General features: G+C 30.9%; 2 protein-coding genes and 1 pseudogene across 2 annotated transcripts; all 3 read right to left on the reverse strand.

The window, feature by feature from the left end:
- Positions 1 to 769: 769 nt before the first annotated feature.
- LOC113372810 lies at positions 770 to 10857 on the reverse strand. The gene is made up of 15 exons (XM_026613149.1): positions 10423 to 10857; positions 10178 to 10367; positions 10003 to 10120; positions 6105 to 6351; positions 5880 to 6038; positions 5727 to 5811; positions 5526 to 5668; positions 5346 to 5468; positions 4172 to 4367; positions 3990 to 4110; positions 2265 to 2511; positions 2038 to 2196; positions 1652 to 1736; positions 985 to 1127; positions 770 to 922 (listed from the first exon to the last, which is right to left on the reverse strand). Exons 1-15 carry the CDS (start codon positions 10855 to 10857, stop codon positions 770 to 772), a joined length of 2604 nt encoding a protein of 867 aa, XP_026468934.1.
- An 872-nt stretch (positions 10858 to 11729) lies between these two features.
- Positions 11730 to 16926, reverse strand: LOC113372812 (lipase 3-like). The gene is made up of 9 exons (XM_026613151.1): positions 16900 to 16926; positions 15857 to 15971; positions 15248 to 15328; positions 14024 to 14147; positions 13714 to 13960; positions 13475 to 13624; positions 13317 to 13401; positions 12642 to 12784; positions 11730 to 11882 (listed from the first exon to the last, which is right to left on the reverse strand). The coding sequence occupies exons 1-9, from the start codon at positions 16924 to 16926 to the stop codon at positions 11730 to 11732; spliced, it is 1125 nt and encodes a 374-aa protein (XP_026468936.1).
- Positions 16927 to 17560: 634 nt separating this feature from the next.
- The window catches only part of LOC113372813, a 25565-nt pseudogene continuing 24247 nt past the window's right edge, over positions 17561 to 18878 (reverse strand).

The raw sequence follows: 18878 nt of genomic DNA on the forward strand, positions 1-18878 counted from the left end.
TATTAATACATTTTATTAAATTAAATTTAAAATAAAAATAAAAAAGTATTAAAAAAATATTAAAGTACTAAAAATATTTAATACTAAAATATTGGATTTGCAAAGCTTGTAAAAACTTTGTTGAGTATTCTATAAAAAGTTTGATAATAGAATTTTATAGTTAAATTTATCTGGAATTAATCTTTCTTAGACAAAAATTGTGTATCTAAATTATGAAAGTAGTTGTATTCCCAAAACTAAAAAATGTAATTTTTTCACATAGTGAAAAATTGATAATATAAAATTTTACTCTCATGGATTTAAGACAAACCTAAAAGCTAAATTGTGGTTTTCAAAAACTTTCAAAAATATAAAAATTTCTATAATACTATTTTACATGAAATTTTATCTAGACTTCGTCTTTCTCAGACTAACATTGTACATCTAAGTTATAAAATAATTAAATTCACAAAACTGAAAAAATGTAATTCTCTTCATCTTCATTTAACAACAAATGGTATAAAATTCGTAATAAAAATCTTACTCTGAAAAATTTTGTTTCTGGAAAGTAAAATAGTTAAAACAATTATTTTCCAGTTTTTTGTTGTAAATTTATATAATTATAGACACCAAAGCTACTATAATTATATTTGTTACCTAACAGTTTCTAGCCATCATAAGGCAATCATAAATCATAAAACCTTGGTATTTTTCATACAAATGCATTTATTATAAATTTAATATATAATATTAAAAATTGTCAACAATTGTTATAAACAATTTTCTCCATCTAAGCGAATCTATTCAACAAACTGATAACTTTTGGATACAAAAGCTTATCAGCATCTTTTCCCCAAGTGAAATCCAAATGGTTCCATTTCGAATCCGAAACCTTGAATTTGCCCAAAGAGTTTGCCAACTGGTTGTGCAAAATGTCAACATCCTAAATAAAAAAAATAATTATACCAATTGGATTGGATCATTTGATTTTATTTTGGATTTTACCTTTGGATTTGCCATCCAGTCGTTGTCACTATAGTGCAGAGCTACAGGAGTCGTGACTTTTTTCAAATCGTAGTCTGGTGGACTTGTTTGATTGTATTTTTTCAAATTTTTGAACCAGCCGAAGTCGAATTTGCGGAATTTAGCTAAAAGTAAAGGATTTACTTTATAAAGATATTATTTGGTTGACCAACAGTGCATTTATAGTTTGCATTGTGTGTAGATCTTAAACCGTTTGATGCTGAAGAATATGAAAGATCGAATTCAAAGTCGTTTTATTCCAAATTTTTATATCGGAGTGTATATAACTGTTGGCATGGAATCGTAGTAAATTTTATCTAGTTTCTCCTTATCTAATCGAAAAGGGGTGCTTTTATATGATATTTGTGAATTATTTGACAAAAACCAAAAAATGACCCGAATTTTCTATTTATTTCCAAAGAATAATAAAAGATCGAATTCAAACTGTTCACACGGAATCGTAGTAAATTTTATCTAGTTTCTCCCTATCTAACCGAAAAGGGGTGCTTATGTAAATGGTGTGCGATGAAAATTTGTTTAAAAATGATGTATAAATTATATTTGTCTAACATCACAAAGACCTACAGCAACTTGGTGTACTTTAAAATTACTCCGAATTATGATAAAAGTATTTACAAAATGTCTTTACCTGAATTGGCTTCTTGTCCATAGTGGACCAACTGTTTTGTAGATGCACCAGCTGGTGTGTTTTGGAGAATTGCTGGTAAAGCAGTCTGTAAACAAATGAAAACTATATTTATTAAAGATTCTTATAATTTGTGGTTAAAAATATTGGATTTGTTTAAACAAAATTTGAATTTCATCACTTTCAATATTTCAAGGGAAAGTTTATAAAATTCTGGATCAAATTTAGATTTTCTGGAGTTGGCTCAAATAAAATTAGTTAACTAACAATGTACAAAATGACCAGAACCGTTTTTCAATAAAATTTAAGTATTAGTATCAATTTATTAAAAATCTGTCCAGTTGATCAGAATTTTGATTGATCATCTGGTTAGTGATCTGGTTACTTACAGAGTTCAGTTGTTCCTCATTGAATCCACAAAGTAAGAAAAGAACCCCTGAACATATTTCCTGCGTCCACTGTCCATCATTACAAAAATTATCAGAAATACCTGCCAAAAAGTCGGTCGTAGGCAGAAATTCGTGTAAACCAATTACACTGGTGAGGAACTACAAAAACATTAAAAAAATAATTAGAACATTGATGTACGTTGTCTTTGAGTATGAATTATATTTACCTCCAAGTTGAAAACAAATGGTGCCAAAATTCTAACAACTGGACTGTTCATGTGGGACATGAAAGCAACAGGTGCCAAAGCTTGCATAGATTTGATTTTATTGTTGTATTCTGGCCTTTCAGAAGCCATCACAAAGAACGATGTTGTTCCTTGAGAGTGACCAACGTAGTTCAATTTGGATTCACCAGTGGATTTTAACACAAAGTCGATCATAGCTGGTAAATCGTACATACCGATTTCGTTCCAACTGAAAAAAATTAAAATATTTATAGATAGTAATTGATGGAAAAAGAAGGGTTGATTTTTTAACTTCACGAAGGAGAAGTTTGTTTTCATCAAAAAATCCGATTCGCTAATTTTATGTTTTCTCGACGTTTCAAGCCATTCTGAATCGAATGAAACCAAATTTATGGAAAAAGTATGTGTGTGTGTGTATGTGTGTGCGTGTATGTGAACAGATTTTTTGTCGTAAATCGGCGTTTTTTCAAAAACGGCTGAACCGATTTCAAAAATTTAAAAGCCATTTGATGTATCTCGATGAGGACTATTGTTTGTCAGTTTTGTGCGACGATCGGCAGAGCCGTTTCTTTATAAATCGCAGGAAAGTGAAAAATTATTCGTCTACGTTTTAGCCTGCAATTCTGAATCGATTCTAAAAATTCAAAAACCGTTCGAAAGATATTGGTTGGGAATCGTGCTGATTAGTTTTTGGTAAAGATCGGCCGGCCCGTTTTCTTGTAATAAAGTTTAAAAAAAAATCGACGATTTTCATGATTATTTTTTGACGGTAGAAACCATAGTCTTCTAGATCATACTAAGATATTACGGCCCTACGACAACTCGTTTAGCTTTAAAAATTCGTCAAAGTTTGCAAAAATTGTTTTTTTTTGGCATTTGTCAAAATTAAAGCTTTCATCGACGTTTGCTCAAAAACGCCTGAACCGATTTCAGAAATTCAAAAACCATTTGATGTAACTCGATGAGGATTATCGTTTCTCAGTTTTGTGCGACGATCAGCCGAGCCGTTTCTTTGTAATTTGGAAGAAAGTGTTAAACTTTTCGTCGACATTTAAGCTCATACTACCGAATCGATTTTAAGAAATCAAAAACTGTTCGAAAGATATTAGTTGGGAATGATATTTAGGTGAAAATCTACCGAGCCGTTTTCTTGTAATTAACTGTTGAAAAAAAAATTTAAGCCAATTTTTATTGAACTTTTTTGGGCGATATATATCATGGTCTTATAGAACTTACTAAAATATTACGGCCTTACGACAAGTAGTTCAATTTTAAAAATTCATTAAAGTTTGAGAAAATGAGTAGTTCTTTAGACATTTGTTAAAATTAAAATTAGATGATTTACCTGGTATAACGATAAATGCTTGGTCTTAATGAACATACTAAACAATTAAGGTCCTACAGAAAAACTGTCTCAATTATGAAAATTATTGATTTTTGAAAATTTGCTTTTAAAAAATATTTTGACCGGGTTGCCGTGTTCGATTTTTAATAATGGGTAATAAATCCACTTCGAATATACTTTTAATCACTCATAAATTAATTTATCTATCATGGATTAAGTCGATTGTTTACACAAATCGGGAAGTTCATGTAACTTGCCTCAAGGAAAAATACCAATACCAACTAGTTAAATATTAAACTAGTAAACATAGTTTTTTAAGTTCCTAAGTAAATATTTTGGGCATGATGGTGTTTAAGTCGTACCTGAATTCCCAGAACTTTCTGGCATCTTTTTTAGGATCCAAAGTGATATGTCTTTTAGAGAACGTGTTGCCTCTTGCATTGCCCAGCCACACATCATAACCTTCGTCAGATAAGATGAAACCTAGAACAAACCATATGTTGTCATTATGTCTTGTAATTTGTTTAGTGTATATATCTATTACCTAGGCCTTTTTGTTTGCCCATGACAACCCAATCGGCGGAGCTGCACAAAAGACCATGTTGCAGAAAGACTACGCCTTTTGTTGGTTGACCTTTTGAAGGGCTAAAGGGTATTCTGTGGACTGTTAGGATGTATCCATCTTCGGAGGTCACGTTGTAGGTTTCGCTTGGGTAACCTTCGGCTGCAATTATTTTCTCCTGGGAGAAAAATTAGATTTTTTAGTAATATTTTACGTGGAAACTAACCAAAGCAAAATTCACAATATTTCACAATTTTGTAGGACGTGCTAAACAATTATGAATGCTTAGTCGATCTCTGGGTATCTTCTAAACTATTTAAGAAAACAACGAATCTTGTTTTTTCCATCAATTACTTACCACTGCATTAAGGTCAATTATTGGCTTTGGTTGATACACAGATTTGCTGCTGACAAAAGTTGCAGCAAAGAAAAATGACACTAAAAATATTCCAAATTTCATTTTTATCACTAAATATCAAAATTTATCGTAACAATATTTCCAATCAAATATTTGATTAAACGTCTTCAAATCAAAATTTTCACCTTTATATAGAAAAAGATAATTTTTTGCACAGGAGGAAGATAAAAGAGCATAATAATGTTAATATTATCTCTAATTTTTTTCTGATTGACAGTGATTGATATAATTTTAGTACGACTAATTTGACAATTGATTTTTTTAATTAATGACGAATATCTTGTTATCTTATCTAATCTTATCTTTTATCATCGTGCGAATTCGTGGAGGTCACATTGATGTCCGATAATTTTTTTAATTAGTTTTGATCAGGAGCGAATCGATAGATAATTGATAAAATAATTAGACACCAAGAATATAAATTATATGATATAAACTATTTATTTTAATTAAGAAACATTATTCACCAATATATGAGGCAAACTATTTGTATCAAAACACTTGTAGAACTTTAACTAGAGATGATAGGAAAGAATCAAGGTTTTCATTTGATGGTGAATTTGATCTAAATTTTAAGTTTCTTTTACCAAATTTTAGTATCTTTGTTCTAAAAAAAGTTGCGCCTTAAAAACTAGAGCATATATACAACTTTAATTTTGATAAATTTGGCAACTTTGCAAAATCCAATAAGGAACATTTTTAATCTTAAACATTATATTTCATAATTGTATCAATAACTTTATCATAAAATAATTCTTTGACGTCTTTTCCATAAATAAAATCAGCGTGCGTCCAAAGAGGTATTGGTCCCAAAAAGTTTACGACCAAATTAGGCAGGAGCGATGCCATTTGTTCAGCATCCTAAAATATAAAAAAAAGCAATGTACACAAATATAAAAAGTTTTATTTTCTATTTACCTCAGGGTCTCCCAAATTATCATTTGGTCCTGTGTAAAAAGCAACTGGTGTCGTAATTTTGGATATATCATATTCAGGTGGTTCTGGAGATCCGTATTGTTTTAGATTGCCTAATTGGCCGTGGTCGTATTGTCTGAACTTTTCTAAAAAAAATGTGTAAACATTTATTTGTTATCAATATCATGTTTGATGTTTACTTACTGGAGGCAATGAGTTGGCCATAATGTAAGAATTGTTTTGTTGACGCTCCAGCTGGTACATTGTTTAGGATTTCTGGTAGCAAAGGCTAAAAATGTAAAGGTATATTGAAAGATTGTCGCAGATTATATCTTAAGATGACAATTTTATCCTTACCGCGTTCAATTGTGAAGGATTGTATCCTATCGCGATAAAATACATGTTGGTACATGCCATTTGCAAAGGATCTTCATCAGCACATAAAAACCTTCCCAACAATGTCTCAAGACCTTTAGACGGCAAGAACTCGAATTGGCCAAATAAATTTGTGACAAGCTGGAAAATTTTGGAACCAATTGTATCAAATACAAGTTATCCTTTAGATTACTCATAATTACTTACCAGTACACCAGATAACGTGGTTGCCAACAGGTTAACAACTAGATTAGTCACATGACTCATAAATGCGACTGGTGCCAAAGCCTGCATCGATTTAATTTTGGTGTTGTATTCTGGTTTTTCTGAAGCCATCACCCAAAAGGAAGTTGTTCCTTGGGAATGTCCTACATAAGTCAACTTTTGTTCACCAGTTGTATCTAAGATATAGTCTAACATAGCTGGTAGATCTTTAGAACCAATCTCGTGCCAGCTGGTAATAGATAGAACAACAATTTACATTGGGTGATGTTGCTAAATTACAAAGTTGTACCTGAAGTTCCAATATTCAGAATCAGTAGCACTGTTGAGTTTCGAATGTCCTCTTGAGTATTTATTGCCTCTGGCGTTGCCCATCCAGACATCAAAACCAATATCGTGTAAAAGAAATCCTAAAACATTCATGACAATTTTAATATAAATACGGTTTTGGTAGGATAAAAATTTACCTAAAGCTTTTTGTGGACCAATGACGACCCAATCTGCAGAACTGGATAACAAACCGTGCATCAAAAAAACTACGCCTTGATATTGCGCCTTGTTTGGTTAGGAATTCTATGCATCTCCAAAATGTACCCATCTTCAGTTGTCACATGATGAGTTTTGTGAGGATAATCGTATTGTTGTATCAGATCTGTCTAAAATTTGACCACATTAGTTTGTCTATTACCAAGTTGTACCCTTTACCCTTACCGTTGTTTTTTGCTGTATCAGTCCACCCATATGACTGCCTGCAGATTGCTCCATATCCAAATCGTAAACAGCAGATACTAAGAGTTGTGATATATCTGCAAATCCATTATTAAATGGTTGTGTCAATCCTAGCCAGTCTGCAAAACTTGTGAAACTTAAGGACATGTCTTTTGGAATCTCTGTAATGATGGCCAGAGGACTATCATTTCGTGGTAACGTCAGAACTTCAAAGACCTTATTTGAATGGTCTTTGTGGTCATCAGATGTAAGGGATTTTAAGTCTTCAGGGGAAAGTGAACTTGTAGATGGATTGGTATTTGGCTTTGAAATATCACCAAGGTTGTCATCAGGTGTTTCTTGTTGTTCCTGGTCACTGTCATTATTTTTGGTTCCTAAAAGTTGTCCATTATCCAAAATACTACTTTTTATTGCACTAACTTTCATGAAAACCAAAACAACAACCGTCAACTTCATATTGTCACCACCAAATGAATTTTTTCACTGATTTTATTGATTGACAATTAAAGTAAACCGCCTCCAATATTTATTTTTTGCCATCAGACATAGTAACAACTGTGTCAATATGTATATTGGGCAAGTAAGAATAAAAAAATACAAATATCTACAGGTGATGCTTGGTAATTGATAAATTTTTTAAATAAATAATTTTTTAACTAATTTATTTATTTGGAAAATTTACACAAAATGAAATTGTCTATACATTGTATAATGATGTGTAACTTCAAAGCAACTCAATGCACTTTAAAATGTAGAACTTTAGACCTACTTAACTACTTATATTATAATAATTAACTAGTGATGTATGGCATCGTGCCTTAAGGCAAATTGCTGGAACCGCAATGAAATATTCGAGAAATTTTAAACGTTTTCAAATGTATTATTACAAATACTGTAATTTTCATTATTTTTGCTATCTCCAGAACATTAACAATCGTCATTTCATTTCGAATTCAATTTAAAAAAATAGCTGCCTAATTTACACAAAATTGAAAAAGTGCTCCCGTATATAAACAGTCTAAATGCACTTGGGTAAACATTTGTACCAGAGTGGCGCTTAGGCTATGCTTAGGCTGGGTATTTTTTTTAATTTTTAATCCAAAATTACAAAAATATTTTATGGAAAATAAAAAAAGATGTAAAAATTTTTTATCCTTAAAAGCAATTGTTTAGCCAATACGAGCAGAAAGTTTTTTCGATCATTCAAATTGGACGCTTAGTTCACTCAAATACTGCCATTTTTGCATATTTAGCTCTGTATCTTCGAAATGGCGGGACCTGCCTTTGCCAGAAACTAATGACCTCTTCTCCCAATCATTACAAATTGAATGTTTTTTAGATCATTCAAATCCGATACTCCGTTCTCTCAAAAAGTCGATTTCTATTTTCTGCACTCTTTGCTCTGTATCTCCGTAACGGTTGACCTGCCTTTGCGAAAAACTAATCAACACACCTCCCTATCAATAGGGATCGAATATTTTTTAAATCATTCAAATCGGTTGATCCGTGCGCCCGAAAACGTGGACGAAAAAATGCGGACATAAAAAACACACACACACACATCCATTTTTTTCTAGGTATGCCAAAATGTTCAGAAAACTTCAAAATGTCGAGAAATACAAAAAATTTCGGTTTATGGCCCTACGGGAAGTTAATAATAGACTAATTTCGTGGATGTGCATTTTTTTATTATATCTATTTGTGACCTGTTTAGTACAAAACTAAATAATTTATAATATTTTCCAGCAACATTCTAACATAAAAATCTAATAATAACATTTTAATCCTAAACATTATATTTCATAATTGTATCAATAACTTTATCATAAAGTAATTCTTTGACGTCTTCGCCCCAAATAAAGTCAACGTGCGACCAATTTGGTCCTGGACCCAAAAAGTTTAGAATCACATTAGGCAGCAGCGATGCCAAAATTTCAGCATCCTAATATATAAAACATAAACAATACATATAAGTGAAAATAAGTTCACTGTCTATTTACCTCAGGAGTTCCTGTATTATCATTTGGTCCTATGTACAAAGCAACTGGTGTCGTTATTTTGGATAAATCATAATCAGGAGGTTCAGGAAATCCATAAAGCTCTAAGTTGCCTAATTGTCCGTAGTCGTATTGTCTGAATTTTTCTAAAAAATTGATGATTTGTTTGTATATATCAATAATATCACGTTTGGTGTTTACTTACTGGAGACAATTAGTTGGCCATAATGAATCATTTGTTTTGTTGAGGCTCCAGCTGGTACATTGTTTAAGATTTCTGGTATCAAAGTCTAAAAGATTGATGAATATTATTTATTATTATTGATTGCGGCTAAATCGTGGATAAATATGTAAATAAATAAATAAAAGATTCGCTTAAGATTTGGTGGACAGATTGGCACAGATTACAACTTGCAATTTGCTGATGTGATGTCATTGTCAATAAATTGTGATGAAAACAAATATTGGCGAGTCGTACTGATCAGATAGTCTGATTTTATTCGATTGAGTTATAATTGTAGAGCAAGGGCCAAAAAAACAATTCTAAATTTTTTTACAATAGGACGTCAACTTTCTTAAAATCGTTAATTTTAGTTTTTTTTTACCCTTACCGCGTTCAATTGCGAAGGATTGTATCCAAATGCAATAAAATATATATTGCTGCATGCTATTTGCACAGGATCCTCATCATTGCATAAAAGTCTTCCAAACAATGTCTCAAAACCCTTAGATGGCATAAACTCAAACTGGCCTAAGAAATTTGTCAGCAGCTGGACAACAATTGGAATCAATTGGATTAACTATAAATTACCAATTATAGTGAATTATTATTATTACCAATTATTGCTTACCAGTCCACCAGACAACAAAGGCATCATTAAGTTAAGAATTAGATTAGTTGTATGGCTCATAAAAGCCACTGGTCCCAAAGCGTGGATTGATTTAATTTTGGTGTTGTATTCTGGTTTTTCTGATGCCATTACCCAAAAAGCAGTATTTCCTTGCGAATGTCCTACATAAGTCAACTTCTGTTCACCAGTTGTTTCCAGGATATAGTCTAACATAGCTGGTACATCTTTGATGCCAATCTCGTGCCAACTGGTAATAGATAGAATAAAAATTTGCATTGCGTGATGTTGTTAAATTTAAAGTTGTACCTGAAGTCCCAATATTCAGAATCAGTAGCACTGTTGAGTTCTAAATGTCCTCTTGAGTATTTGTTGCCTCTGGCATTGCCCATCCAGACATCAAAACCAATATCGTGTAAAAGAAATCCTAAAACATTCATGACAATTTTAATACAAATACGGTGTTGGTAGGATAAAAATTTACCTAAAGCTTTTTGTGGACCAATGACGACCCAATCTGCAGAACTCGATAGCAAACCGTGCATCAAAAAAACTACACCTTGATATCGCACTTTGTTTTGGAAAGGAATTCTATGCATCTCCAAAATATATCCATCTTCAGTTGTCACATGATGAGTTTCATGAGGATATTCATATTGTTGTATCAAATCTGTCTAAAATTTAACCAAATTAGTTTGTTTATTACCAAGTTGTATCTTTCACCCTTACTGTTGTTTTTTGCTGTATCAATCCAGCCATATGACTCCCTGCAGATTGCTCCATATCCAAATCGTAAACAGCAGATACTAGGAGTTGTGATATATCTGCAAATCCATTATCAAATGGTTGTGTCAATCCCATCCAATTTGCAAAACTTGTTAAACCTAAGGTGAGGTCTTTTGGAATTTCTCCTATTGTGGCCAAAGGACTGTCTTGTGATGGTTCCATCAGGATGTCGAGGACCAGATTTGATTGGTCTTTGCCATCAGCTGTAAGTGAACTTGCAGATGAATTTAAAATATCACCAACGTTGTCATCAGGTGTTTCTTGTTGATCTTGGTCACTGTCTTGATTTATGGCTCCTAAAAGTGGTATATTATCCAAAATACTGCATTTAATCGCACCCACAACCACAAAAACCAAAACAGCAACCATCAACTTCATATTGTCACCACCAAATAAATTTTTCACTGATCTTGTTGATCAAAAATTGAACCTAACCACCTCCAATATTTGTATTTTTTTTATCCATGGCAACAACTGTGGCAATATATATATATATATATATATATATATAATTAAACAAATATAAATGGAAAAATACAAATATCTACTGTTCGTGCTCGATCACATTTTCTTAAACAAACAATCTTCCAAATTTATCAATCTGGACGTGAGAGTATTTAAAATAAAATTTTAACGTTGATAAAATTTTGTATTATACAATCGGTATTACTTAATTTTTGCATAATTTGGAATTATTTTAAATATTTATACCAGTGGCGTAAAGAAACAAAATTCTTTATAAAAAATGATTATGTGAAGACTGATATAAAGATTTAATTAGGTATTTATTAAACTTTTCATGCGACGATTATTTTAAACTAACGAATATTTTGTGAATCTACAATTCATCATTTTTGGTATAAATATTGTTTATATTTATATTTTTATACTTTTTATTATAAATGTCTACCAAAGCCCGTACTATTTTCAATTATATTTGCAGCGTTTTGTTTAATTTGTGTATTTGTTTATCATATCTTTGGTAACTTTTAAACAATTTATTCAAACAATATAGTATATTTGGGAGATTTGTTTAAAATGAAATTGTTTATAATATTGTCTGATATCATGAAACCCTACAGCAACTCGGTTTACTTTAAAATTCAAAAATATGATTAAATAAGTTGATGACTTATTTGTTGGAAGTGCTTTTGTTTATTATATCTTTTGTAACTTTTAAACTGTTGCTTCGATATAAATGAAACTTTTGGCGAAAGTAAATAAATAAATATATATTTTTATTTAATAAATTAATTATATTTTTCGATATTTTCAACAACTCTGTCATACAACAATTTTTTAACATTAACAGCCCACAAAAAATCCATATGGTTCCATCGGTCGTGTGGAACTCGATATACTTCCAAAACATTTGGCAACTCTTTGGATAAGTGTTTGACGTCCTAAAAAACGGAAATAAAATTTGTAAAAATTTGTTAAAAATTGTTTAGACTCTTATTTATTTATTCTGATATTTATAATAGTCCACGGTGCTATTTTTTGGGCAGAAATAGAAATAGTGCAAATAATATACAGCGACAAATTTAATTGTGTAATATTTTTTTTTATCGTTTGTAGATCTTAAACTATGCGGTTTATATAAATGATGTATATGAGAAATTTGTACAAAATTAAATTATTTATAATGTTTTCTAATAACAAACAACTCTACAATAACTCACAATATTTTAAAATCTATAATGAATATTAAAATGCAATCCTAACGCTTTATCAAAATGCATTACTTTCGTGTATGGCGAGTAGACTACTTATAGGTACATTTATTTATTATATCTCTTGTAACTTTTAAACTGATAGTGTAAATTAAAAAAACTAAACTAAAAATATTTGGCAAACTTATACAAAAATAAATTATCTACAAAGTTTTCTAACACGTTAGTATCCTAGAGCAACTAGTTATACTTCAAAATAGCTATTGAAAACAAAAATTAATCTCAGTTTTATCGAAATGTACTTATTCTTTAAATCGTTCATAAATTCTAAACTATTTGATTAATATGGATTATGTGTTAAGCAAATTTGTTCAAAATTAAATTATTAACAACTTTTCCTAACATCACAATGCTCCAGAGCAATCTGGTATACCTTAAAATTGCATTTTAAAGTGATTCTTGTACAAGTATGTAATTGTTTCTATTTACCTGTGGTGTTGCCAGATTGTCCATGTCTCCATAATAAAGGGCAACAGGGCAACTTATTTGGGCCAAATCGTAGTTTGGTGGCACTAGAGAATTGTACAAGTCTTTGTTGTCCAAAACGCCGTGATCGTATTTTGCAAATCTTTCTGGAAAACAAAAAAATTGGTAACCAGAAGTAAGAAAATTTGGCAACCATGACGGAGAACAATTTCCAACTAGAATGAAGGAAAATTGGTAACCAAACAATTTAAAAAGTATCAAAAAGAAATTTACAGCCAGAAAATAGAAAAGTTAATAATTAGAAACAAGGAAATTGGCTGCCAAAAACAAGGAAAAATGGTAACCAGAAACATGTGATTGTGACAATGAAAAGGTTTAAAAAATAGGTATGAAAAAATTGATAATCATAAATAAGAAAAATCAGTAATATGAAAGGTGACAGCCAGAAATATAAAAATTGGCAACCAGAAATAATGAAAATTAGCAAGTATAAAAATGAAAAATTTGTAAGCAGAACTATTGGCATTTAGATATTTAAAAAAATGGTGATAGATGAGAGTAAAGATGTCCTAAGGGTGATGGATAGAAGCAAAAATATCGAAAAGGTGATGAATAGATGCAAAAATATCCAAATGGTGACAGATAAATTATATAAATTTTCTTACAACTATTTCTTACTATTTCTGATCAACTGCGCATAGTGTATAAACTGTCTACTAGAAGCACCTGCCGGAATGTTATTCATTATATCAGGAATCAGTGTCTAAAATTCAAAAACATCAATTTTTATCTTTAATTTTGGGATGAATGTACTCCAAACAATTTACCCTATTTACGTTCCATGGGTCGAACCCAAAAGCTGCTAAATATAGCTTTACACAAACACCTCTTATAGCATTTTCGTCCGAGCACAAAAAGTTACTTATTTTTGTCAGATCGTCGTTTGCTGGAAACATTTCTCGGGGACCGTATTTCTTATCCAGGTTCTAAAAATAGGCACAGGGATAAAAATAGAACGACACGAGGTAAAGAATAATAGACCTATTTTTGAAGAAATAATAATTAATATTATTACCTCTATCGGTATTATCAGAGGCATCCCCGCCAAAGCATAAGGATTCCAGCAATGTCCAATGTACGCCACTGGTGCCAGAGCATGCATAGATTTGATCTTTTGGTTATATTCAGGTCTTTCTGAAGTCATCACGAAAAATGAAGTTGTTCCTTGGGAATGACCAACATAGGACAGACTTCTCTGATTGGTCGTTTCTAACACGTAGTCGATCATTGCTGGTAAATCCTGGGTACCAATTTCGTGCCAACTGGGGAATAAATAAAAGACATTCAATAAAAAAAGCATAAGAGTTGTTATGTTATAGTTGTACCTGAATTTCCAGAAATCATGATCGTCTTCAGCATCAGGATCTAAGGACACGTGATGTCTGGAGTATTTGTTTCCACGTGCGTTGCCTAACCAGACGTCGTAACCAGCATCAGCCAAAATATAAGCTGCCAACATTTTTGTAATTATTATTAACTTCCCGTAGTGCAAGTTATAGTAATCGCAAAAAAATCGAAAATGAAAATTTTTATATATCTTTACGTTTCAGAGGTTTCTGAACATTTTGGCATACCTTGAAAAAAATAGATGTATGTGTGTGTGTATGTGTATGTGTGTGTGCGTGTGTGTGTATGTGTTCGGATACAAATTTTTGTCGACGATTTCGGGAACACGGATGAAGCGATTTGATTGATTCAAAAAACATTCGATTCGTATTAATAAGGAGACGTGCTGATTAGTTTTTGGCAAAGGCAGGTCCAGCCGTTACGGCGATACGGAGCAAAGAGTGCAGAAAATACAAATCGAGTTTTTGAGAGAACGGAGTATCGGATTTGAATGATCTAAAAAACATTCAATTTGTAATGATTGGGAGAAGAGGTGATTAGTTTTTGGCAAAGACAGGTCCAGTCATTTCGAAGATATAGAGCTAAATGTGCAAAAAATGGAAGTTTTTGAGTGAACTAAGCGTCAAATTGGAATGATCTAAAAAACTTTCTGCTTGTATTGACACAACAATTGCTTTTGAAGATAAAAAATTATTACATCTTTTTTCACTTTCCATAAAATATTTTTGTAATTTTAGATTAAAAATTTCAAAAATTACCCGGGCTAAGCACAGTCTAAGCGCCACTCTGGTCTAAATGTTTACCCAAGTGTGAAAATGCCGCCAAGCTAAGCACAGCATAAGTAAAAATGTAGCACAAAATCGTTTGCAAATGCGTTTAGACTGTGACTATACCAAAGCACTTTTTCAATTTTGTGCAAGTTAGGCAACTATTTTTTTGTGAAATTGAATTTGAAATGAAATGACGATTGTTAATGTTCTGGAGATAAATTGATTTATGATTTACATTTGATTTGCTCAGATATAACAAGGTAGCAAAAATAATGAAAGTTTCAGTATTTGTAATAATATATTTGAAAACGTTTAAAATTTCTCGAATATTTCATTACGGTACGGGAAGTTCCAGCAATTTGCCTTAAGGCACGATGCCATACATCACTAGTTATTTATGTAATTTGATTTAGCTAATATTTTAATTAGTACCTAGTCCTTTTTCTGGGCCAGTGACAACCCAGTCTGCAGAACTGGACATCAATCCGTGCATCAGAAAAACGGATCCTTTAGAATCTCTGTAGTAGCTACGTCTTTTTGTTCTTTTGAATTGTTTGTCTTGATTTATTGGACATTTGTTATCATATAATGGATCATTTTCTTGGGATTGTAAAAGTCTTGGCAGATCATCATCAAAATCTAGTTCAGCACGTTGTCTTTCTTGATCAAATTTTATTGACGATTGTTTTATGTTCTGGTTGTTTGGACTACTAACATTCTCCTTCGATTTTGTAGTAACTCTATCCACTTCCTTGGCAAACACATCTTGTCCTGGTTTTATGTAGGATACAATTTTAGACTTTGGCACAAACTTATCCAAACTGCAAACATCTTGTTGTCCATCCAAATATTTCGTAACATTACCATCAGAACCTCTCAAATCATCCACATATGTATCTTGATCACCATCAACTCTCCAATCGAAAATTTTTCTAGTGTTTCCAATTTCATTCCAATCTGGACTTTCAGGTTCCTCCTCAACCTGCCTAGGTCTTCTCCTGATCTTAGTACGTCTATTTTGATTAAGACGTGTCCTCAAATGTCTATTTTTCAAGGATCTGGTGCTCGGAATGTGGTGCATCTCCAAAATGTAACCATCTTCTGTTACCACATGATGTGTCTCGTGTGGGTAACCAAATTGGGAAATAAAATCAGTCTAAAAAATAATTGAGACAAAATTTGAATTTGTTAGAAAAACTTGTACACTGAGGGTAATAATATTGTTTTAAGTAAAAATTGTGAATTTGTTAGAAAAACTCGTGCACTGAGGGTAATAATATAATTTTAAGTGGAAATTGTAAACTTATTAGAAAAACTTGTACACGGAGAGTAAAATATCATTTTCAGTGAAAACTATAATATTAATAGAAAAACTTATTTCTAAAGCCATTTTTTACATAAATGTATCAGATTTTTAATGCTCTTACTGATAGTTTTTAAAGAGCTTGCCAAGCTACACCAAAAGTACTACAATAATCTAATTTTAGTATTTTATTTTCAGATAAATATGAATAAACTAATAATTTATAAAAAAAATATTTACTCACATATTTATAAAAAAATTGTTAATGTTTTTAATGATTTATTAAAAATGTAGTTTTTAAAGAGCTCGTAAGACTACACCGGTTGTACTGCTATACTATAATTTTAGTATGTTATTTTTTGAAAAAAAATATTTTCTTGCATATTTATTTAATAATAAATATTTTTTATAAAAATGTACTAGATTGTTAATGCTTTTACTGATTTATTAGAATTATAGTTTTTAAAGAGCTCGTAAGACTACACGACTACACCGGTTGTAATACAATACTATAATTTTAGTATGTTATTCTTTGATATCTATAAATTTATATAAAAATTATAAAAAAAAAATTGCTGTCTTATTTATTAACAATTTAATTTATAAACGGAGCAGAATAACTCTTGGACTGACTTTATATACACTTCACTGACTTGTATATACTAAAATGCTAAGAATTTAATATGTTTAATATTCTTTGATATTCACTACTATATTTTTTTTTAAATAATAATTATTTAAAAGAAATTACTTACCGTCGATTTTTGTACCCGATTTTCACCACCTTCTCCAAAAACAATAGGAACATGTTCGACATAAATACAATTCACAACACTAGCACATATTACAAAAAATATATAAAAATATAAATAATTAAACATTTTATATTTAAAAAACTTACACTAACTTTTCAACTACAATATCTCAAAAACTAATTATTAATCTGTATATAAAACTTATAATGAACTAATGAACTAATTGTTAATTAGTGCTGTGGCAAATTGCCTTTAGGCAATTAATTGTAAAAATATGTATATGTTGTTTTATGTGAAATTGGAACATAAGTATCGTATTACAAATGTTTTTTGAGTTTGTAAACGCATATAATATATATATATATATATATATGTTTCAACGTCGAAAAAACTATCAAGATATATATATATATATATATATATATATATATTAACAAAGTCTAATAATCGGGCATAACATCAATAAAAAACATGAATTTCTTTCTTTTTATTGATGTTATGCCCGATTATTAGACTTTGTTAATACATATGTCAACATCAAATTCAGAATCATACATATATATATATATATATATATATATATATATATATATATATATGTATGTAATATATATTTTATAATGGAAAAACACTTTTAACAATGCTTAAAACTTTATATATTTACAAACAATTAATATAATTGCATTTTAAACTAACATATAATTATTTAATATTAATTTTCTCCAAATCGGTTCATCAAGCTGATAACTTTCTTATAAACCAAATCTACAGAGTCGATTCCCCACAAATAATCCAAATGGTTGAATTTGCCATCTGGTACTCGGAATTTGCCAATTACGTTGCCCAATTGCTTAGAGAGAGTATTGACATCCTAAAAATAAAAAAAATATTTAATTTTTTAAATTTATATTAAACAAACTATTTAAAAGTTACAAGAGATACAATAAATAAAATCATGAACAAATCACCGATTTATAATACCATGTACTGATGAGATTTTAAAGTATACCAAGTCGCTTTAGAGACTTATAAAATTTACAAAACCTTAAACAACTCTTCTTCAATACACACATAAAAAAAATATTACTAAAATATCCCAAAATAATTCCTAAACTTTTATTTTACCTTGGAATGAGCCATCCAGTCGTTGTCACTGTAGTGCAAAGCCACAGGAGCTGTAACTTTCTTCAAATCGTAAGCTGGTGGTGTGCCCCAACCGTATTTTTGCAAATTTCTGATTAAACCGTAATCGTATTTGCGGAATTTAGCTGCAAGATAATAAAAAAACACTTTAAAATCCATTTTTGTCTCACACGCCATCCAAATTAAACGAACGGTTTAGGATTTATCACCAATCCTGTGTAAATATTATATTTACCTGATGCCACTAGTTGTCCATAATGGATCAGCTGTTTAGTAGAAGCTCCTGCTGGCACATGGGCTAAAATTGCAGGCAAAGTAGTCTAAAAAAAATATTAAGGTTAATTTACAAAAACCAACATTTTTGGTCAAACTATTTTTCTTATACTCACCGCATTTAGTTGACTTGGATTGAATCCACAAAGTAGGAACAAAGTGTTGGTGCATATTGGTTGGAAATGAGAACCGTCTTTGCATATTTGTGCAGCCAAGTTGACCAATATTTTGGTGGATGGTAAGAACTCGTGTAGACCTATTGCCTCTAAACATCCACTAGAGGATAAGAAAATTGAATAGAATCGTGAAATGGTAAGATGCAGATTTTTTTGTTGTTTGGTTACTTACGTCTGCAGAACTGGCAAATGGAACCAACAATCTGATCAAGGGACTTCTCATGTGTGCCATGTAGGCTACAGGTGCCAAGGCGTGCATAGATTTGATTTTGTCGTTGTATTCTGGTCGAGATGAAGTCATTACGAAGAATGAAGTTGATCCCTAAGAAATAGACAAAAGAATTTAAACGAATGAGTGAATCTCTTTAAATTTCTAATAAACATCAAGTTGACCTCGATTACATTCAAAGGAC

The sequence above is a fragment of the Ctenocephalides felis genome, unplaced genomic scaffold (genome assembly GCF_003426905.1).
Source record: "Ctenocephalides felis isolate EL2017-DRISC unplaced genomic scaffold, ASM342690v1 CF-g0.4_SCAFFOLD_01604, whole genome shotgun sequence".
Taxonomy (NCBI): domain Eukaryota; kingdom Metazoa; phylum Arthropoda; class Insecta; order Siphonaptera; family Pulicidae; genus Ctenocephalides; species Ctenocephalides felis.

Bases quoted from the DNA above. Each gene is read 5' to 3' on its own strand.
- LOC113372812 (XM_026613151.1), bottom strand. From the start codon at position 16,926: ATGTTCCTATTGTTTTTGGAGAAGGTG. The intron at 13,625-13,713 runs GTAATAATATTA...GCCTATTTTTAG, and splicing joins CTCTGATAATACCGATAGAG to AACCTGGATAAGAAATACGG. The intron at 11,883-12,641 runs GTAAATAGAAAC...TCCGTTTTTTAG, and splicing joins ACAATCTGGCAACACCACAG to GACGTCAAACACTTATCCAA.
- LOC113372810 (XM_026613149.1), bottom strand. From the start codon at position 10,857: ATGAAGTTGATGGTTGCTGTTTTGGTTTTTGTGGTTGTGGGTGCGATT. The intron at 6,039-6,104 runs GTAAGTAATTAT...AAAATTTTCCAG, and splicing joins CCACGTTATCTGGTGTACTG to CTTGTCACAAATTTATTTGG. The intron at 5,812-5,879 runs GTAAGGATAAAA...TTACATTTTTAG, and splicing joins ATCCTTCACAATTGAACGCG to CCTTTGCTACCAGAAATCCT.